Source organism: Nycticebus coucang, chromosome 7, assembly GCF_027406575.1.
Source record: "Nycticebus coucang isolate mNycCou1 chromosome 7, mNycCou1.pri, whole genome shotgun sequence".
Lineage (NCBI taxonomy): Eukaryota > Metazoa > Chordata > Mammalia > Primates > Lorisidae > Nycticebus > Nycticebus coucang.
Genome location: NC_069786.1, coordinates 104104175 through 104127966, shown reverse-complemented (window position 1 = coordinate 104127966; position 23792 = coordinate 104104175). Strand labels below are relative to the sequence as shown.

The following is a 23792-nucleotide window of genomic DNA, read 5'->3' as shown; positions in this document are numbered from 1 at the left end:
CACCAGCCAATTGTCTTGCCAAGGATTTATTGGTGGCAAATCAGGGGCAGTATGATCCCATCCACAGCCTTTCTGCTGAAAACTGTTCCTTAGACCCTCCCTCTGCTTCCATTTTTCAAAACCTCTTCTTTCCCTCAATCTTCTCACACTAACCACTTCTGAAGCCAGCCATATTCATTTTCCAATATTAACTGCCTACACTTTATAATTCCTGCTCTCCATCCAACATGCCTGTATCTCAGGAGGCAGCTACTCCACCAAGTGAAGTCATTATAATCCTAACTCAATGTTGTCCCATTCCACATTTCTTCCCCGATGAAAATCCATCACCTCTTAGTGGAGAATATCTCCATAGAAATTTAGGGCCATAAGAGGTTCTAAAGAATGGTTCAGTGCCTATAACTCAAGCAGCTAAAGCGCCAGCCACATACACCAGAGCTGGCAGATTTGAATCCAGCCTAGGCCTGCCAAACAACAATGAAACTACAATCAAAAAATAGCTGGGCATTGTGGCAGGTGCCTGTAGTCCCAGCTACTTGGGAGGCAAAGCAAGAGAATTGCTTAAGCCCAGGAGTGGGAGGTTGCTGTGAGCTGTGATGCTACACACTCTACCCAGGGTAACAGCTTGAGGGTCTGTCTCAAAAAAAAAAAGAGTTTCTAAAGAACAAACACACTCACATCAAAATAACCTGAGAATTATAAAAGTACAAACTGCTGGACCCCACACAGACCTGAAAACTCAAAATCTTTTCAACAACTTCCCCCAGGTGGTTCCAATGCACACTAAAGTTTGAGATCCCCAAATCTAGTTCAACTCCTTACCTTTAAAATCAGGACATTTTAATTCACAGATGTAAGTGACTTGCTCAAAATTGACTACCTAATACACAGCCAATTAATTTTTCTATGCATGGTCTGGTTTCCCTTTTAAAAGAACTTGTGAGACAACCATGCAAAAACCAACAGAATAAAACTACCTCAACATACATAAGCCATATATCAAAAACCCATAGCCAGCATCATACTCAATGGTGAAAAGCTGAAGGCCTGTCCTCTAAAATCAGGAAGAAGGTAAGATGCCTGTTTCTGCCACTTACATTTAACATAGTAGCCGAAGTCCTAGCCAGAGTGATTAGGCAAGAAAAAGAAATAAAAGGCATCCAAATTGGAAAGGAAGACACAGGGGGGAGGAAGCAAGAAGGCCAACTGCAGCCAGCTTTCCATAGAGGCTCCCGTCCAGAAGGACAGAAGTTTATCAAGTAAGCTGATGGTTTGGAGCTGAGCCAAGAGAGAAGATTGAAGAGCGCACATCACCCCTGATGAGGTGAGCTGTGACCCAAAGGAAAGGAAGACATAAAGTTACCATTGTTCACAGATGATTTTATATGTAGAAAACCCTAAAGACTCCATTTTAAAAAACTAATGAATAAATTCAGTGAAGTTTCAAGATACAAAATCAACACTCAAAAATCAGTTCTAAATCTATACACTACTAACAAACAATTGAAAAGGAAATTAAGAAAACAATTCCATTTACAATATCATTGAAAAGTACAAAATATTAGGGATAAACTTGGTGAAAGAGGCAAAATATACTGAAAACTACAAAATGTTGCTGAAAGAAATTAAAGAAGACACAAATAAATGGAAAGACATCACATGGTCATGAATTAGAAGCATCTTACGTAGTTTGGATATTTGTCTCCTCCAAATCTCACATTAGAATTTGATCTCCAGTGTTGAAGGTGGGGCCTGGAGGGAAGTGTTTGGGTCATGGGGGTGGGTGGCTTGGTCCCCTCCCCACAGTAATGAGTTCTCCCTTTATTAGTTCATGTGAGAACTAGTTGCTTAAAAGAACATGAGCATCGCCTCCCCACTCTGGCCCCCTCTCTCACCATGTGACTTGCCTGCTTCAAATTTATCTTCCACCTTGATTGGAAGCTCCCTGAATCCCTCACTAGAATCAAATGCTGTTGCCATGCTTCATGGATAGCTTGCTCAATTGTAAGCCAAATAAGACTCTTTTTTATTCAATTACCCAGCCTCATGTATTTCCTTCATAGTAATGAAAATGGACTAAGAAAATGCCAATATCACCCAAAGTAATCCATAGATTCAATGCAATCCCTATCAAAATCTGTGACCTTTTTGGCAGATACAAAAAAAAAAATCTATCCTAAAATTAATATAAAATCTCAAGGAACCCCCAAACAACCAAAGCAATCCTAAAAAAAGAAGAACAGAGTTAGAGGTCTCACACTTCCTAATTTTAAAACTTACTACAAAGCTACAATAATCAAAACAGTATGGTACTGACATGAAGATGAAGACCAATGGAATAGAAAGCCCAAAAATCAACTCTCAAATATATAGTCAAATAATCTTCAACAAAGATGACAAACAAGACCTTTCATGAGGGAAAAGATAGTCTTTTCAACAAATGATGCTGGGAAAACTAGATGTCCACACACAAAAAGCTAATGTTGAACCACCACCTTATACCACCTAAGAATTAACTTAAAAAATTACTCCATGGCCTAAACATAAGAGCTAAAATAACAGAACTCTTTGAAGGAAATGTAGGGGGAAAACTCTTTGAAGGAAATATAACACAACAGGATTTGGCACTGAAATCTTGAATATGACACCAAAGGCACAAGCACCAAAGAAAAAGCAGATAAATTGGACTGCATCAAAATTAAAAATTTCTAGGCCAGGTACAGTGGCTCACATGTATAATCCTAGCACTCTGAGAGGCCAAAGTGAGAGGACTGCTTAAACTCAGGAGTTTGAGACCAGCCTGAGCAAAAGTGAGACCCCATCTCCATAAACTAGCCAGGCATTGTGGCGGGTGCCTGTCATCCTGGCTACTTGGGAGGTTGAGGCAAGAGAATTGCTTTGAGCCCAAGAGTTTGAAGCTCTTAATAATACCACAGCACATTACTAAGGGCAACAAAGTGAGACTCTGTCTCAAAAATAATACATAAATAAACGAATAAATAATAAAAAATAAATTAAAAATAGAAAACTTTTTGTAGTATTCAGTGAGGTTATTAAGCTTATTAGAGATCTTACTTTTCTGATTCTGGTTAATCAGGCCAAGGGTTTATCAATTCTATTTATCAAAGAACCAACTTTTTGCTTCATTAATCTTCTGAATGGTTCTTTAATTTCATTAGTTCTAATGTGATTTTGGTTATTTCTTTTTTTCTGCTGGGTTTGGGATTGTTCTTCCTTTTCCAGTTCCTTGAAATGATTCATTAGGTTGTTGATTTGTTCTTTATGATTTCTGGATGTGGGTATTTAATGTGATGAGGCCAGGCACAGTGGCTCACTCCTGTAATCCTAGCACTCTGGAAGGCCAAGGCGGGTGTACTGCTGGAGCTCAGGAATTCAAGACTAGTCTGAGCAAGAGTGACACACCAGTCTTTACTAAAAATAGAAAAACTAGCCAGACCTTATGGGGGGCATCTGTAGTCTCAGCTATTAGGGAGGCTGAGGCAAGAGGATCACTTGAGACCAAAAGTTTGAAGTTGCTGTGACATATGACGCCATGGCACTCTACCCAGGGTGACAGAGTGAAACTCTGTCTCAACAACAACAACAAAAAAAGTGATGAAATTTCCCTCTAAGAAATGCTTTTGTAGTATCTCACAGGTTTTTATAACTTGTGGCCTGATTGTCCTTTTATTCAAGGAATCTAATGATTTCCTTCTTTATCTCCCCTGACCCAGCTATCTAAGTAATAGGTTGTTTCCATTCCAGGACTTTGTGTGGGGATGAGTGTTTCTGTTGAAACTGACACCTGGTATTAATTTCTAATTTTTTTAATTTGTGTCCTAGGATATACTCTATCTTGGAGAGCTATCCACAGGCTGATGACTAGAATGTATTTTCAGTAGTATTAAAGTTACATGTTCTGTTGATATCTGCCAAGCTCATTTGTTCTAGAGTCGTTTTGGAGAACATTCTCCTAAGCAAAGCATCATAAGAATGAAAAACAAGCATCATGAATACTCAGTACTAAATTGAAACCAGTATATTAATAACTACAAGCTTGCATGAGAGAAAAACTCAAGTAAAGTGAAGGAGGGAGAGAGTTGGGTAAGTTCCCACCCAATGGGTACACTGAGGGGTATATGGTACACACTTCCTGGGTGAAAAGCACAACCACAACTCAGACTTTAACCTTACAAAAGCAAACTATGTAACCTAATCATATGTACCTTATATTAATCTGAAATTTAACAACAAAACAAATAAGCACAAATACAGGCGATTGCACTAATGTACACAGCTATGATTTAACAATAAAGAAAAAAAATAAGCACAAAAAAATAAACAAAATAGAACAAGGAGCTGGGCATTGTGGTAGGCACCTCTAGTCCCAGCTACTCAGGAGGCTGAGGCAGGAGGATTACTTGAATCCAGGAGTTTGAGGCTGCTGTGAGCTCTGATGATGCCATGGCCTCTAGCCCAGGCAACTGAGTCAGACTCTGTCTCAAAAAAAAAAAAAAAAAAATTGTAAACTTTCATTCATCAAAGGACTCTATCAAAAGAATGGAAGTCAACCCACAGAATAGGAGAAAATACTTGTATATCATACATCTGATAAGGGATTGATAACCAGAATACAAAAATAACTCCTACAACTCAATAACAAAAAAAAAAAGCTAGATTAGAAAATGAACAAAGAATTGAACAGACATTGCTCTGATGAAAATACACAAATGGCCCATAAACACATGAAAAGATGTTCAACATCACTAGTCATTAGGGAAACACAACTCCAAATAAAAATGAGGTACCACTTCATAGTCCTTACGAGGGCTAATACTTTTTAAAAAACAGAAAATAATAAAAGTTGGTGAAGATGTGGAATAACTGGAACCCTTGTGCATTAATAATGGAAATGTAAAAATGGTACAGCAGCTGCAGAAAAATGTTATGGTAATTATGTGATCCCTCAAAAAATTAAAAATAGAATTATCATGTGATCTAGCAATTCCACTCCTGGGAATGATCTATGAGCTGAAGAGAATAATACCCAAAACAATTGAAAGCGGGACACAACAGATATTTGTACACCCATTTCACAGTAGCACAATTCACAAGGGCCAAAAAGATGGGAGCAACCCAAGTGTCCATCAATGGATGAGTGAACAAAACAAAATGTGGTACACACATACAATGGAATATCATTCAGCCTTCAAACCTTAGGAAATTCTGCCATATGCTACAACACGGATGAACCCTGAAGATACCAGGCTAAATGGAACAAGTTGGTCACAAGAAGACAAATAGCATGATTTCACTCATATGAGGTACTTAAAACAGTCAGTTTACAGAGACAGAAAGTAAAATGTGGTTGCCAGAGGCTGGGGAGAGGAAGAGGGAGTTAATGTTTAAGGAGTACAGGGTTTCTGCTGGGGTGATGGCAAAGTTCTAGAGATGGATGGTGTAATGGTTGCACAACATTGTGAATACACTAAACGCCACCGAAGTGTACACTTAAATGGTCAAAATGGTAAATTTTAATGTTGTTATTTAACTTTGCCACATAACACAAAGGTTTTACATCATGCAAAAACTGAACTACTCATCCTTCTTTATTTCAAACATTATTCTCACTTGTTTTATTCATCTAACCAAATCTCAACTTCCAGCATAACACTTCCAAATATGCTTTTGACCAACTTGCTTTTCAGAACTTCAGCTTGTCCCCACCTTTCTGTGGCCATCATCTCCCTAGAAACACAAAAGCTTGCAGTACAATCTGTTTCCTTAGGCCATAAGTGGCCCCCTTCCAAAAATTCTGTAAAAACTCTTGTCACCGCCATGACGCACCTCTTCTTTGATCTCAAGTAAATCAAGAAGAAAATGCCACTCTTCATGGAAATAAAACTGTGATACTCACTTCTAGAATAGCAATAATCCTTTCCTTGTTTAGTTCACTGTTTGCTGAACTCACAAGCCATCATCTCTATACCTCTGGGAAATAAGAAGGCATAATCTTTTGACAAGCCATTGATAGATCAAAAGCATTTTTTGGACAACAAAAAAGTAATTTTGAACATGTCACAACATCAATGAATATGTTTGGGTGTTGTTTTTGTTTTTTATTAGTATAATAAAAATACCTAATTCATTTTAATTGCCTTGTCTATGACTTGAAAGTAGAAAAATCAAATTTTTTAATTAAAATGAATGGGACAAAGTAGGCAAGTCCTATTTATTAAAATATTTTTTTTTTTATTGTTGGGGATTCATTGAGGGTACAATAAGCCAGGTTACACTGATTGCAATTGTTAGGTAAAGTCCCTCTTACAATCATGTCTTGCCCCCATAAAGTGTGACACACACCAAGGCCCAACCCCCCTCCCTCCGTCCCTCTTTCTGCTTCCCCCCCCATAACCTTAAACCATCAGTGAAAGGGATACTTTATTTCTTATTAAGTAGGTATTTAAACATACAAACATAAAAAGCACTTCCTGCTGTCCAACTATAACAAGAAGTAATAATTTTCTTCAGTGACTACATTATGATTGGAGGGGGAACAAAGTCACTCAGAGTAGATGGGAAACCCCTGAACGCTGAGCTGAGAAGTAACGTGATTGGAATCAGAACTTAAAAGGATCACTCTGCCTGATATGAGTTAGGCAGCTTGGAGCAGAGTGGTGGGGGCCAGACAAAATCAGCAAGAAGAGTCAGGAAGACATTACACAAGAGATGATGGTGGATGAGACCATGTTGGCAGCGGTGGGGAAGTGGCCAGATTCTGGATAGCTTTTAAAGAACAACAATATTTGGTGGCTAACAGTGATGCTTGGGAGAAAGAGAAGGGGAAACATTCTCGGCCTGAGCAACCTGAAGATGTATTCCATTTACCCAGGTAGGAAGCATGTGAGAGGGGCAGGCTGGGGGCAGGCAGTACTAGAATCAAGAGTTCCATTTTGGACATATTAGGCTTGAGATGCCTATTAGACATCCAAGTGGAGATACAAGATAAACGCAAGTCTGGGTGTCAAAGGACAGATTACATTCTGTGCAGAAGAACGAAGATTCTCAAATGGCTACATCGCAAACGAGCGTTTCAAACAAATAAGTCAAATACGTTCATAAGCTTTTAACCTAGTAGCGTGAAAACAGAAAATCCAAAAACTCTGGAAAGCTACAATGGAGGCACATATTGAAGATGTGATAAGCAGACAGGATAGTTTATACTATTTGGTTAATAATCCTAAAAGTATCAATAGGTCTTTAAAGGATTCATGCCCCCAAATAAAAGAACAAATGAAAAGAATAGAAGAATATATACAAGTAGTTAATTAGAAAAGGAAAAAATAGTAATTAACCATTTCCAAAAACTATTTTCCACACCACTGCAAAGCCACAAATAACAAGATGACATCATCCCAATAGCACAGTGGTTCCCAGGGCAACAAGTGATGGTGTTCAGACAGCCCAACAGTGACAAATTCTTCTAACTACAGTGGGACATTCCGCAGAGCTGAAAGGCCATTAAGTCATACAGCACAGCACAGGGCAACTAGTGAGAGCTTATCAACTGTTTTAGCCATAATTTATAAGAGGAGGAGAATCACTGTATGAACTCTTCTTCATTAAAACAGTTAAGACACAAAGCCCAAGACTTGACTACATCCTGGTCACAGCACGTTCAATTATATCCCAGCATCCAAATAAAAACAGAATTGCATATCTGACATTTTTACTGTTAAATTTTTTCTGCTTGGGAGGTCTATCTCTAATCTATTTGTCCCCGGTTTTATAATTGTTACATTTCATTCCAAAGCCAAACAACTATCAATGGCAGATAAAAGTATTTCTTGGGGCGGCGCCTGTGGCTCAGCGGGTAGGATGCCGGCCCCATATGCCGAGGGTGGTGGATTCAAACCCGGCCCCGGCCAAACTGCAACAAAGAAATAGCCGGGCGTTGTGGCGGGCGCCTGTAGTCCCAGCTGCTCAGGAGGCTGAGGCAAGAGAATCGCCTAAGCCCAGGAGTTGGAGGTTGCTGTGAGCTGTGTGACGCCACGGCACTCTACCAAGGGCGATAAAGTGAGACTCAGTCTCTACAAAAAAAAAAAAGTATTTCTTGGGTTTGTGTTTGGTTGGAGAGTTGGGGGAGAGGGAGAAATGGGTTGACATCTAATTGGGGTACTTCTTGGGTAAATTATCATCTGAATATGTGCTGTTTATAGTGCAAGTATTTGGGGCCACACCATACCCACCCTTGCCAATTAGCTCCATGAAGAAAATGGCTCACCTTACAACTCCCTAAAATGCCTGATTTCCAAGCATGTTCTGGGGTGCCCTGATTATTGGCAAAGGTTTAAGGAAAACATCTACACCTTCCTTTTTTTATACAAATCCTTTATTGATAACAGAGCATTTTACAACTTGGGTTCCTGAGGCCTCTGGTCAATAATGAACAGGTAACATTTCCTGTGTACCAGGCACTGTACACACCGCTTTATGTGGGTATCCCGTTTGGCACAGGCACAGCCTTTGGGGTGGACACCATTATTATGTCCAAGTGATCCATAAGGAAGCTGGGGCCCAGAGGAGGCAAGTAACCTGCCCAAGTCCAAATAGCAGGTAACACCAAGTCTGTCAGGCACCCAGACCCTTGACCCCCAACATTATTCTGCAGGATCAAAGAGGAATTTCTAACATTCTAAACGGCCCAGCACAAATCATATTTAACCCACACATAAATGGCTAGACTGGATCATTAAAATGCCAATTTACTTGCTTTGCACTGAACTATCACAGCAGTGTAGAAACTGGTCCCACTATGTTTCACATGCTGACAAAAAGTTTAAATTGAGTATTGTCATTTCTTTAGTTAAAAAAAAAATTAAGTGTAAGTTAACTAGCTCTTGGGCGGCACCTGTGCTCAGTGAGTAGGGCAGGCATCCTCAAACTGCAGCCCGCGGGCCACATGAAGCCGTGTGAATTGTATGTGTTCCTGTTTTGTTTTTTACTTCAAAATAAGATATGTGCAGTGTGCATAGGAATTTGTTCATAGTTTTTTTTTTTTAAACTATAGTCCGGCCCTCCAACCATCTGAGGGACAGTGAATTGGCCCCCTGTTTAAAAAGTTTGAGGACGCCTGGAGTAAGGTGCCAGCCCCATACACCGAGGATGGCAGGTTCAAACCCAGCCCGGCCAAACTGCAAAAAAATAGCCAGGCGTTGTGGCGGACGCCTGTAGTCCCAGCTACTCGGGAGGCTGAGGCAAGAGAATCGCCTAAGCCCAAAAGCTGGAGGTTGCTGTGAGTTGTGACGCCACGGCACTCTACCAAGGGGGACAAAGTAAAACTCTGTCTCTAAAAATAATAAATAATAACTAGCTCTTATTAAATTCAGTTTGCTTTGAAGATCTATTTCTTCAAATTGCATAATCCTATCTTAGAGAATATCTTTCCAAAAAGAAAAGCTATTTCTAGAATGGTTCAAATGTCTGACATAGAATTTGGAGACACCAAACATGACCATCCTTTTTCCTTATGTTCAGTAAGGAAAAAGGAAAATCTGCTGGGGAAAAAAAAAAAAGAAAGTTAAAGAAGATTAATAAAGAAGGCTAATAAAATAGATAAAATAAGAAAATAGTCCGAAAATGCCAGCAGTTTGAATAAGGTAGCTTATCTGGAGTACTCCTTTAGGAAAAGAACAAAAAGGACAAGAAAATTAGCTGGTCATAGAGGAAGGCCAGGGGACAATGTACGTGTGTGCACACATGTGCACAGTTCAGGCGTATTTAGATCTTAGGTCCTTATCATCAAGAGGGACGATGTCTACAAGGGACAGAAACTTCCCTATTCAACCCACAGATGTGGAATAAAAGAACAAGGGACTGGAAGTTCTGGTCATTTTAGTTAGGTCAATAATTCCCAAGACCTGGAGCAACTGACTTGACCTCTCTGGGCTTTTAAATCATCCTCTGGGTGAGTTTTCTCCTTCAGAACACAGAAATGATAATCATCTTGGCAGTCATGATATGAGATCATAGATTTTTAAAATGCCTCAATGAACTGTTTAGGTTCCATACAAAGGCTATATATTATATTTGTTATTATCAATGCATTGGAGAGTTGAATTGCAGGTGATTTCATGCATTCTGCTTACCTGAAGAAGTAAAGAGCAAAGATAAACATGGGGCGGGGGGCTCCCCTGAGCACTACGGTTTCCATTGTCAGTGGAGCCCAGCTGCAACACAGCCATTATAGTGTATGACATTAAAAGGCCTGTTTGCAATTAAAACACAGCACAGTGCACCCATCTGAGTAGTCTAGGCTGTACCTGGATGCAGCAAATTCTTAAATGTCCACACTAAGGGAAAGGAAGCTCTGGAACAGATGCTGGAATCCAGCAGATGCTCAAAAATCACTCTCTCTATGGTTCTGAAATGTTTTTTATGGTATGTCTCTGGCTGAGCTTAGATTTGACTACTTCCACATTTAATTGTCAGCCCCACTGAGAGCAGAAGACAGTCCAGGAGCATGTAATTACCTTGTTCCCACTGCCCAACTAGGATTAAAAATATGGCAGGATGACTCCCTCGAGTGGACACTACCATGCAGATCAGTTAAGGTGAGTTTCCCCAACTGTATAATTATAGACCCAAGCTCAAAAGCAATATAGTCACCAGCCATAGGATCCTATTTACACTTGTTTATAGGTGTGATTGAACTGAACCACTCTGTAATTAGTGTCTCTCAGTAGTGGAGATGTGTCTGAATTTCCATTTCAGTTTCTAAGCAGAAGGCTTAGAAACATTTAGTGTTAAGGTAGATCTTGTTAACCAATAAATATCCTTCACAACAGAATTAAAAGCGGAACTTGAGCTCATCAATTTATAATGGTCTAGATGAGGAAATTAGCTTCTTTCTATTCTTTAGCCGAGAAAGATACCTTTATAACGAAATCTTATTTGAAGCATTGCACTAATTCATAGGTCCACATCCATCCCAGACTGGGTGCCCAGTGATGGAGAATGTGCCTCTCGTGTTACTTTATAGAAAGCAAAAGTCTTATCCGAATTTGCCAGAAATGAATGGGGGTGTTTTTAGTTTCTCATTTTTCTGAAAAAAATATGAAAACTGGATCTATACTTTTTATAATAGAATTCCGAGAATTATATTTGATTAAAATTGTACTGAATTTATGTTAAGTTCTAAACATAAAGACTCTCTTGTACAACTGCAAAATTCAGACACTAAATTTTGAATGATGGAATTACATAAAAGACTGAGTCTTTCATAAGGTTAAAGGGTACCCATATCAATTATGAACTGAATACTTTGTTTGAATAAAGCCTACGATTATGTACATTCTTGAAAGGAATAAAATATTTTTAATCAGGAAACTCATACTCTAGGAGCAATTAATTACTCAGATCTTAAAGATGATGGTGACAGGATCTTCTGATGCAAGAATTAAGCAGAAATTGGACTGAAAAATCTAAGAACGCATTACTGACAAACTGGGTTCTCGCGCCCTAGTCACGAGGGTTTTCCAAAACCAGCCCCAGGGTTTGGACAGACATGAATGGAATTATCCAAGACATGAATAGAATTATCCAGACCAAATTACCTCCTGCCATGGACTGACCTTTGGATAAACAGGCCCAGAAAAATGCTGAAAGGAGACGGGAACAGCACGTGAGGGGTAGAGGAAGAAAAGCAGCATTTCTTCTCGAGCGTTTTCCATCCTCTCCCTCACTCCGCAAGGAAAATTTATCTAGCTGAAGTTATGCTTGTTGGATGTGGTTAAAGGGAGTCGCATGATGAAATAAATGTTCCACGAAGATTAATCTGTCAGCAGTGGGACTGATGGATTGACAGAGAGAGCCGAGAGGCGAAGACAGGAACACGATGCAGAGAGAGGAGGGAGGGAGCCAGGGAGAAGCGGCAAGACCTCACAAGTGACTATTTATAGGCAGGAGAAGAAGGAGGCAGAGAGTCAAAGACGACTCCCAAGGTTCAGTCTTCCATGCCTGGGAGGACTAAGAGGACCGCCCTCTTCCTTCACCATGGGTGATGCCAGCAACCCCGGGCAACGCCACCAGGCAAATGCTCCTGGGTTATCCTTCAACTGGCTGTGAAGAAAGGGCAGCGGCCCACTCTGTTAGCAAAGCCTGAGAATAACTGAAGACGGAATGACACCAGTAGTTACTTGGTTAGCAGGAATCAATCGCCCATGAGCACAAAGAGCAGAAAGCGTTACTTAGGGACTCACACTGAAGCAAGACTTTCCACAGCACAGCTCAGCCGTGGACTACCAGGGGAAATGACCAGAAATGGTCTAGACTTTGTAAAAGTGAAGAATCAGAGACAAGGGTCCAAACCCAAATGCCCAGAGGAGCCAAGCAAGTAGGAGAAACGAAAAAGGGTGAGTGTTAGGCCTCAAGGAATGGGGGACCACAGCACACAGCACTCAACTGCCGCATCTAAAAACATCTACATCACTGAGGTTTCTAGAGGAATTAAGTAGGATTCTTCAATACTGATTACAAATGTTACACATTTGTAATCACATTCTTTGTGATTTCCCACAGTTGGGTTTCCTCTTCCATACTCACCACACCAAACACCATATTGCTACTCAGCAGGCCAGGCCCTTATACCTGGAGCCTCTGCTCTGTGGATTCTGCAGATTCTCCTCTCTCCACTTGCTCACGTCTCACTTTTTTTTTTTTTTTTTTTTTGAGACAGAGTCTCACTATGTCACCCTTGGGAGAGTGCCGTGGCATCACAGCTCACAGCAACCTCCAACTCTTGGCCTTAAGTGATTCTCTTGCCTCAGCCTCCCGAGTAGCTGGGACTACAGGCACCCGCCACAACACCCGGCTATTTTTTTGTTGCAGTTGTCATTGTTGTTTAGCAGGCCAGGTTCAAACCTGCCACTCTCAGTGTATGTAGCTGGCGCCGTAACCACTGTGCTACGGGCACCGAGCCTCAGGTCTCATTCTTGTTCAGGCTGGTCTCAAACTCCTGACCTCAAGCAATCCACTGGCCTTGGCCTCGCAGAGTGGCAGGATTACAGGACACGAAGCACCACAGGGCCTTTCTTAATTGCTCCTTAACACAGCTCGGTTGTTCCCCTCTCTGTGCCGTCTGTTCTTTCCTTAGGGCGCCTATGGCCTTCTGCTCTTTCCACCAGTCACTGCACTGATATGAACCCCACCCTAGCAGCTGTCTGGATTTTGACACCGCACCAGAGGGGAAAGGTGGGGTAAGGTGCTATGCTTTATCATTTTCCCCAGAGTCTAGCATAGTGTCTGATTCAAAAGAGGTATTCAATAAATGTTTGCTGAATCAAACAAAACTGAACACCTACCAGATGTAAATCTGATTTATTGGAAACTACATGGATAGAAGATACATCTTGCTCCAACACCGAGCAACAAACCATAACAATGACAAAAACGACGGTTCTTGACTATCATTCTTGACTATCATAGTGATGGTGGGCAACAGTGATAAGGAAAATCTAAGAATTAATATAAGTCTTTTCACTTTAGGTAGTATACGCATACAGTAAGTGTAACTTACGCAGTGCGAAAACCTCAAGATCAAAATAACCACTCCCTTGATTTGGTACAGTGCCAAAAACACTTAATAGCATCTTGTGGTTCTTTTTGAACTTCACTTTGATTAGAACATACCATTTCATGGGAACCACTGTGCTCTATCTAATATGTGAGTGTTCTATCATCAATTCATTCCACAGATATTTACCAAAGATGTACTACGTGCGAAGCATTACAAATAAAACCATCACAATCCTAATTTTTACAAACTACAAGTTTGTAGTGACCACTTAGGGAGACCCAGAAAACTTGAGAGGAGTGTTGCTGCCAATACAAAAGTTTGTATGTAACCTAATAGTTGCTGCTCTATCAAAACTGAGAAAGGGCCTGTGACAATTTGGACTTACCAAACAATCAAATCCATTTGATTAAGTTAGGAAGCAGCAGCTATTTCCACGGTATATACCATAAGATTTTATAAACACCCGGGCTTAGTGGCTCACACCTATAATCTCAGCACTCTCAGAGGCCAAGGCAGGTGGATTACTTGAGCTCAGGAGTTAGAGACCAGCCTGAGCAAGAGCAAGACCCCATCTCTAAAAAACAGAAAGATCAGCCAGGTGTCATGATGGGCACCTATAGTCCCAGCTACTCAGAAGGCTGAGACTAGAAGATCACCTGAGCCCAAAAGACTGAGGTTGCTGTGAGCTATAATGCCATGGCACTCTATCCAGGACCACAGACTCTGTCTCAAAAAAGGCTTGGTGCCCATAGCTCAGTGGTTAAGAGTGCTGACCACATACACCCAGGCTGGCAGGTCAGAACCCAGCCCAGGCCTGTTAAGCAACAATGACAGCAAAAAAATAGCCGGGCATTGTGGTGGGCTCCTGTAGTCCCAGCTACTTGGAAGGTTTGGAAGGCTGAGGCAAGAGAATCGCTTAAGCCCAAGAGTTAGAGATTGCTATAAAGTGTGATGCCATGGCACTCTACCAAGAGTGACATAGTGAGACTCTATCTCAAAAAAAAAAAAAAAAAAAAAGATTTTGTAAACAGCTCTTCAACTAAAACCTGGACTTGTCAAAAGAAACTTCCAGAACTGAATTTTCTTCTTATGTTCCATGGTATACAATTTTCTATTGATTTTTTTAAATTAATTTCTGGCAAGAAGGGTCATATGTATATTTCAAAATTCAGAATTCTAAAAAAGTATGATGACACCTCATGGAAGAGTCCTGGGGACCCCTTGTCCCATGCTCCTCTTTCTCTTGTGCCATACCAAGAACAATGGAGCAAGAAGCTTCTGGAAAATCAAGAAACATAGAACCATTCTTGTCCGAAAATAGAGTAGGAAGTAAAAATAATCACCAAATCCTAAATTCATTTAAACTCACTAAGACATACAGGTGGACTAAGGTCACCTTTTCCCGAGGTCCTGTCCTATGCATAGTATACTCCAATCCCTTCCCAAACTAAGGCTTCCTTAACTTTCCTCGGAACAGACTAAGTAGGATTATCTCGGAATGAATGACTGAATGGATGATGAATCTAAAGTGCTTCTCCTACATTATAAATGTATGGTCTATTTTGTTAAAATATTGCATTATGAGTTAATACAATGCTGTGTTTAATAATCATGTAATTCCATTCATGCTTATAAAAGTCTCTACGAGTTGAAAAAGATGTCTTGATAATAACGTAAGAGAAGGAAAAAAACACAGTGGTTTTTTTTTTTTCTTACTTCTCTCTTCTCACACAACACTTCTGACACCAGATGTATGGGGTGGTTTTCCCCACACACCAAGCAATTTTGCAACTTCTCCATCAGATGCCACCTAGGTGTCCTCTAATTCAATTCACTTCTGACAGTATCGATCCGGAGACAGCCTCAGATCCCACAGGTTGAAGGCTGTCTCATAAGCTACAGATGCCAACTTCAGATGCCAATCACAAACCCCAGGGTGTGGCCTATGCTTGGGACAGACTGGCTATAAACCAGTGTTCCCACAACCCTCTCCAATCAATTTACCGGAGAGGCTCACAGAACTCAGAGAGACACTTTACTTCCACATGTCCATTTATCATAAGGCTGTTCCTGAGAATATACACGAGCAGCCAGATGGAGGGTACAGAGGAAGGAACTTCCTCAAAGGAACTTCCTCTAGGAACTTCCGCATGTTCCACTATCCAAAAGCTTCCAGAATTCAGTCTTTTAGGGTTTTCATGGAAACTTCATTTTATAGGTATGACTGATTAAATCACCAGCTATCGGTGGTCAACTCAACCTTCAGTCCCTGTCCTTGGAGGTGAGGCTGAAAGTCCCAACTCTCTAAGCAAGCCTTGGTCTTTCTGGTGACCAACCCCAACCTGAAGCTACCTAGGGCCCCCCTGTCACCAGTCACCTTATTACCATACAAAAGACACTCTTACCACTCTTGGAGATTCCTAGGGTTTTAGAAGCTGTGCACTAGAAAACAGGATGCAGACCAAATATATATTTCACAATAATCACACAAAGCAAAATTAAATTTTCTCTGTTTCACACCCCAATATTGCTACTCAGTGGTAAACTGACTTTCTAGCTAGTAAAAAATAATTTCTAATAAATCATCAGAAAATGAAACTGTCTACAAAGAAACCTGAATTTGGATAAGCACCAAAAATCACAGAGCATTTAGATTCGAGATGTCAAAACTCCCTGTCTGCCCTCGGCTGTTGATGCCCATGATCCTGACATCATCACTAGATACAGCCGCTACAACTCTCAAAAATGGCACAGTTTGGACAACTGGTTACATATCATTCCTTGACAGAGAAGAATTAAGGTTTTCTCACACATTAGCATATACAAAGGTACTTTCCACAACCGGCTTTTAAACGTTCAATTTTGAAAGAGTTAATAAACATTCTCACTTTCACAGCCGTAAAGTTATGAGGATTGATCAACACTGAACATCTATGAAATTTCTTCAGACATAAATGTGGAGCTTGGCTTAGCAACCTATATTTGGGATCGCCCCCCCCCCACCTCTATACCCAATCTAAGGATCCATGAAAACGGTACAGTGATTCAGCATTTCTAAGAAATTCATGAAAATGAGCTTCAGTGCAATGAAATCAGGGGAGGAAACAAGGGACATAACACACAGATATCAAAATCAAAACTTTTTATAATAGCAAAAATGATGAAATTCTATACTTATACTGAAACATTTGTAAAGCAGCAGAAATGACAAGTGTGTCTATCATCACTGTTATTAGCCAAGTCATCCTAAGATACAGCAGAAAGCGCCTGGAACACTTTTTTGTCCACTAGTTCAGGAAATGCTCAAAAATAGAAGTAAAAGGAAAATTACAAAACACAAAGTGAAATTGCATTCAGCAAATAAGAACACTGTTTATACCTGCACAGGTATACTTTCTTAGAATCTAGCACATCTCATTTTGGGTCTCCTGGAGGACAGACTACGTCTTTGTTACTCTTATAACCCTTATCTCATTCAATTCTTAGTATACTGTTTTGCACATGAAAAATGTGCAAAAATGCTCGTTGAATTAGAACAGAAAAAAAAATGCTTTCAAATACAATTTCTGTGTAAACATTCCTTTCAAAGTACAGTATAAAAGAAACCCAACCACCATGAAGGCGTGGGAGTGGCGAGGTAGAATAGTTCCAAGAGCAAGTAGGTGTTCATAGTGAGCAATCTATTCCTCTAGGTAAGTGATGGGAAAAGGTTTAACAAACCTTATTATCACAGAAAATCAGACACAGAAAGTCAAGCCATGTCCTACCAAACAAAACCACCACTGAAGGTTAGCCTATCCAGCATATATTGAGGTATAGCCCCCAAACCCAAGCTATAAAGAAGTTCCGCTGAAATTTGTTTCAAGTCTCAGCAGAGGAGAGTTTGAGCATTCTTTAAAACAGGGGTTGAGGCAGTTTGTTTTCTTCCTTCGGCACCCTAAGCAAAGGCATTGGAGTTTAAGAACAAATCCACTTAATCGTAGAAGATTTCATTCATAAAGAAATCTATAAAAGGGACTTGGATTTCTATACATTTCATCAAAAAAGACTTGGATTTCTCTTCCTTAAAGATAACACTCACTCCTCCTATCTCTAAGATACATGGGTAGACATGATCTAGTTGTCTGCCCATTAAGTTTCCTAGGAGCTTACAGTGGAAAAGTCTGCCAGAGAACAGAGAGCCATGTATCTCAGCCAGGGTGCACGGCAGTCACTACACAATCTTGTGAAACAAAGTTAACTTCTCTCTGGGAGGCCGAGGCTGACTACCTGAACAAACAGGTTCGAGACCAGCCTGAGCAAGATCAAGACCCCATCTCTAAAAATAGCCAGGCGTTGTGGTGGGCAACTGTAGTCCCAGCTACTCAGAAGGCTGAGGCAAGAGAATCGCTTGAGCCCAAGAGTTTGAGGTTGTTATGAGCTATAATGTCAGGATACTCTAAGGAGGGCAATAAACTGAGACTCTGTCTCAAAAAAAAAAAAGTTAACTTCTCTAATAATGTTCAGTATAAAGGAAGAATTTCCTCAGAAATCTAACTATAAAAATAGTAAAAAAAAAAAAAAAAAAAGTCAGGGCATGGTGGCTCACACCTGTAATCCTAGCACTCTGGGAGGCTGAGGCAGGCAGATAGCTTCAGCTCACGGGTTTGAGACCAGGAGATTCAAAAAGTGAGACCCCATCTATACTAAAAATAGAAAAACTGAGGCAAGAGGATCACTAGAGCCCAAGAGTTGAAGGTTCCTATGAGCTATGATGCCACCGCACTCTGCCTAAGATGACAGCTTGAGACTCTATCTCACCAAAAAAAAAAAAGTAAAAAATATTCAGGCCTCCCAAATTTTATATTAGCTGGTTTACAACTTTAGGAAAGCCACTCACAAGCCTTAAATTTTAACTCTGTCTTACAAATGGGGATAAATAGTGTTACCACTTATCTATACTTTAGAAAACTAATAAAATGATGTAAGCCATGGATACTTTCTTAAATTCTAGATCTCTGAATAGCTACTGCCCTTCTAAACTGAACAGGTATAGTTCAAAATGAAGCATTTAATATACAGACTCTATATTTTGCTGCTAATAAAGAACAGAGGTACTGAGACTTCACTGTGCAAATGTGCTTGGTTCCAGAATATTAATTCAAATAAGGGAAAAAAATATTTCTTAAACTTTTTGGATATTAAATATATGTCTTCCACCGAATACCTTTTTAAAAATCAGCACCACAGTGATCAGTACATGCAGATTGAATCTATTTTTAATTAATTTTGTTCTAAATCTGATCCATCAATCTTGTGATCTTCCTTGGTCATTGTTCATGCACTTAAAGAATGCTTGCTTCTCTTTCTGATTGGGAAGATAATGATTCTTGTTTTATAATGTTAGTAAAATACTTAAAACAAAAAATTAAAAAGTTACTGTCACAGAGCAATACCCTCAAAAAAATAAAAATAAATAAAAATCAGCTCCACTTTCTGAACTAACCTGAAAGTAAAACAATTGCTCCCAAACATTGCAGATAAAGTCTTGAAGGATTATGTCAACCCAAACTTGACTTCGTGTTATGCAAATAATTTGTTTCCATAATCTTTTAAAATGTCAAATTGTTTACCTACTGAAAATAAAGTGGACAAAAAGTTTTTTTCCTACTCACCAGTTAAAGAAAGCAAAAGGTTTAAATTTAAAGATGGAATTTCTAAGTGGAAAGACTAACAAGGAGCCTGAATCCAAAAAGCATCTTATAGTAACCTTCTGTGTACAGATGGAGAGCAATTTTTTATATCATGGAAAGGGGAACCCTGCACCCTTACATAAAGCCTCACAGAAACCAGTCAGGACCATAAGCGCATTCACTTAACTATTATACAATATTGTGCCCAATGCTCCTGAAAGGTACATAGACCCAATTTCAACTGTTAAGCTTCTAAAGGCATCAGAAAATTTCACTTCTGGCTCAGCGCTTGTAGCTCAGTCGCTAAGGTGCCAGCCACATACACTGAGGCTGGAGGGTTGGAACCCAGGCCAGGCCTGCCAAACAACAATGACAACCACAACAACAACAAAAAAATAGCCCGGTGTTGTGGCAGGCTCCTGTAGTCCCAGCTACTTGGGAGGCTGAGGCAAGAGAATCATTTGAACCCAAGAGTTTGAGGTTGCTGTGAGCTGTGATGCTACAGCACTCTATTGCCCTAGTGAGACTCTGTCTCAAAAAAAAAGAAAGAAAATTCCACTTCAGTCACAGCAAAGAGACAAACAGCAATCCTATCCCAATAGATACCAAGTTAATTCCCTACAGTTTCTCCCCTATTGTAATATTAAGTGATTTCTTAATAAAATGCTGCAGTAAAATTTGTGAAATCAGATTCTGGCAGAAAATCAAATCAAAGGAAAACTGCTCCTGGCAGCTACTTTTACGTAGTCAGCCTTCTGCCTACCTTGTTATGCTTTTGCTGGTGTCTTGCCTTTGTGTCAAGAACATGATAAGGGCTCTCGGAGTCTTGGTTGATGTAATATACAAGTCTTGAAGGCCGTGTAATTTCTTTCTGCATTACGTTGCTGTAACTGATATTACTGCTGCTATTCTGTTGCAATGTATTGTCTTCAACTGCCAGGACTCCCAAATTTTTTTCTGCAGTTTCATTCCAAAGCGGAGCTGGGGGAGCAGGAAGCACAAACATATACAAACACACATATATATGTACCCATAAATGCAGAAGCACTAAAACTCACTTTCCCATTAATTGCAAACATAGAGTTCTCTCTTTATGAGCAGTAAGAAGTGGAAAAGCAGTGAAACAAGTTATTTCAATGCTGTAATGGCCTGGATAGGTTAATAGCCAGTAAGACTTACACAGTAAGGTACTTTTTATTTGATTTGTTCTTTATATGTACTCTTTCTAATCAATCTTAACTCTATACTTCAAAGTTTGGGGGGAGGGCACTAAATGGACTACTCAGGGGTCCCACTTCTCATCCCCATCCCACTTCCACTCACTCCTCCTGCAGTACCCCGTGTGAGAGCCAAGCAAACTCCTAAGAAACCTTGAAGGCTGAATTCATAGACACGAAACGTTAATTGATTCCTTTAACAAAATGGACAATTCATTTCTCTTTGAACTTTAAACTGAGCAAAATTCCTTTGCCACGTTGGGATGCAGGTGCTGGCAGCTTTCCAATTTCTTTTTATTTTCCTACTAAGGCCTGCTTTCTGCTTTCAGTGATTGCCAATCATCAATATAGTGAACATTAATTGTTCGTTATAATAAGAACCACTTTGAGAAATCACAACCAAAGGTTGTACATGAAGTATGTCTTCCACACCTTAATTCTCTGGTCCCCAAAGTATGCCTCCCCCACCTTCATTCCAACAGCAGTGACTATGCCCGGTAGGAAATTTGAGGAAACGACCCAGTGCCACTATTATTGCATCCTCCCTGCATCCACATTAAGGCTCCCCACGCAAAAAAGCAACTTGCTCCCTGACTGCATTTCCCATCCGCTGGTTTCCCCTCAGGAAGTTGCATAGAGAACGCTGAGGGATCCACCATCCACTAAATACTTCCCAGTGGGGTTTTAGCGAATGCAAAACAGAAACGGACTTCCAAAAGTGAGCTAGAATGAATGGGGGGGTTGGAAAAAGAGAAGGGTGGGGAGGCAGGGTGGGGAGGCAGGCTGGGAGGGCCAAAAGGCCGAGCCCGGGGGACACGTCCGGAGCGCACGGACCCGCACGCCCTTCGCTTTCCTCCGCAGGGCCCAGCGGGGAGGCAAGCGAAGGGCACGGGGCCATACCCACCGCTGGGCGCAGCGGCCCCCCAGGCGCGGGGCCGGGACGAGGCGGCGAGCGAAGGCAGCAGGAGGACCAGGAGCAGGCGGCAGGGCGGCGCGCGGGCCGGGGCGCGGGCGGGCACCGGGCTGGCGGGGCCGCGGCGGGGGCCGCAGCAGGCGCCGGCAGGGCTGCAGCGGGCCAAGGGCGGCCGCCGGGAGCTGCTGCCGGGCGGCTTCATGGCTCATAGCTCCCGGGCGCCGCTCGGAGTGGCCGGCGAGAGCGCCGGGCTGGGCTGCGGGCGGAGCCGGTCACGCCGGCTCGGCGCGCATGGTGCGGCGGCGGGCAGGGGGCAGGGGACAGGGGGCTCCGGGCTCGGGGCTCGGGACAGGGCGGCGCCCCCTCCCGGGCTCGCCTCTCAGCCCCTCCCGGGGCGGGCCGCAGAGGAGTCCGGGGGTCCTAGCCGCTCCGCTAACTTGGAGCCTCCCCAGGGGATGCTCCCTCCCCTCGGCGGGCGCGGCCGCTTCAGCGACTGCGGGGGCTGCCTCCGGGCCTAAGGATGCTGAGGCGGCGCGCGGGAGCGAGCGACGCGGGGACGCGCGGCGCGGGCGTGCGTCCCGCCCCGAGAGCGCGCCTGAGCCGGGTTCGGGCGCTGGTGCTGATGCTGCTGCTGCTGCTGCTGTAGCCTGGCACGGGACGCACTGCGCATGCCATATTGGGGTGCGGTGGGGGGGGGAGCCGTGATACAGCATCCCAGGCACCGTCAGAAGTAGCAGAGGCACCTCCAAAGATGGGGGCGGGGAAGGAGGGAGCTGGCAGTCAGGGATGAAACCAGAGAGAAGACTGCGGGGGCTTCCAGACCAGAGACAGGAATGGTCGGTAGAAAACAATCAGCCAAGAAAACGGACTTGCCTTTTCCACCACTCAGACTACACATCCCCTCCTATTCCAACCCTTCCCTGCAAACTAAGGCCAAGCATTTCCTTCTTAATCCTTTATTTATTTCCTTCCCACAAGTAAATATATAAGCACTGCAAACGGGAGGTAAAAATAGCTCTGCTCCTCCCTGGTTCAGCTGGCCGGCGGCGGGTGGCACCGCGGCTGGGAAGCACGTTTGCGCTTCGCAGGCTGATGGATGCGCTGCCCTGAGCGCCAGGAATCCTCAGCCCAGGGGGGCTCCTCTTGGCCTGGGTCCTCCCTGCCTGTGCCTTTGAGGGGGCTTTGAGGAAAACAGACGGAGCCAGAAGGTGTTTGCTCAAAAGTTCAGAAAGTATGTCTGGGCGTATTCAGGAAGAACTTAGAAATTCTGGCGGGGAAGAAATACGGAAATGAGAGTGTGTGGCAGCTATCTTGGGATATGCGTTGTCAACCAAGGGGTGGGCATGCATTTAGGAGGACACACTTCTATTTTTGAGATCCAGTCCTGCCTTCTGCAGAGAAAAGAGAAGATTTTCTCTGGCTACTGTAAAAAACGTAAATCCAGGGGTCCCTGACTTAGGTGGGTTAGCAGCCACTAAACCTATGGCTTCAAATTTTAGGGCCTATGGCATATTTCTGCCCCCAAACTCCCATAATGTCACCCTCCCAATGACAGTCTGAGTAATAACTACGTTGTTTTACTCTGTAATTTGTATTTTTTTTTTATTTTGAAACAGAGTCTCACTTTGTCGCCCTCAGTAGAGTGATGTGGCATAATAGCTCACAGCAACCTCAGACTCTTGGGCTCAAGCCATCCTCTTGCCTCAGCCTCATGAGTATTTGGTACTACAGGCCCCCCCACCATAATGCCCGACTATTTTTCAGAGACAGGTTCTCACTCTTGCTCAGACTGGTCTCCAACTCATGAGCTCAAGCAATCCACCCACCTAGGCCTCCCAGATTGCTAGGATTACAGCCGTGAGCCACGGCGCCTGGCCCGGTTATTTGTATTTTAAATGTAGATAATAGCATCTACTGCGGGTGGAAGGGAATCAACAATTTTATGCTTAAAAGAAAGAATATGGGCATACAGCTAAAACACCCTAGCCGGGACAGAACCCACTTAACAAAGAGGAAGAGAGACAAAGACAGGCAGAGACACACACAGCCCTAAGATTACACAGCTGTCAGGAGGTTAAATGCTGGTTTCAGTTCTTCTTTTCTGTGTCAGAGTTAAGATATTAATATCAGATATTTTTTCGTGTAAACTTGTAATTGATGACACTTCCCCATATGAAGGGAAAACAGTTTTCCCTTTTGTTCACCATCGTGCCCGAGAGCCTAGCAGTGTTTGAGACACAGAAAAATCTCTTGCAAAATATGTAATAAGGGAATAAATAAATGGGCAGTGCACATGAGTGGGAGTCACACTTGAGGCAAGCTGGTGAACACTCCACTGTCCCTGAGTTTCCTGGTTAAAGGTCAGCGTTCCCAGGACGCAAAACAAGCACGTCCTGGCTAGGTTTTCCTAATTT

At 42.1% G+C, this 23792-nt stretch overlaps 1 protein-coding gene across 3 annotated transcripts in view; it reads right to left on the bottom strand.

The window, feature by feature from the left end:
- ADAM23 (ADAM metallopeptidase domain 23) overlaps positions 1 to 21900 on the bottom strand; it is a 172810-nt gene extending 150910 nt beyond the window's left edge. For 2 of the 3 annotated variants that reach the window (XM_053597754.1, XM_053597753.1), the window contains exons 1-2: positions 21370 to 21900; positions 20012 to 20229 (exon numbers count right to left, since the gene is read on the bottom strand). In XM_053597754.1, the coding sequence (XP_053453729.1) occupies positions 20012 to 20229; positions 21370 to 21580 (429 nt within the window). In that variant the 5' untranslated portion in view covers positions 21581 to 21900. The remainder of the gene's footprint in view (positions 1 to 20011; positions 20230 to 21369) is intronic. The other variant, XM_053597755.1, reaches the window with a different exon arrangement.
- Between the last annotated feature and the right edge of the window lie 1892 nt (positions 21901 to 23792).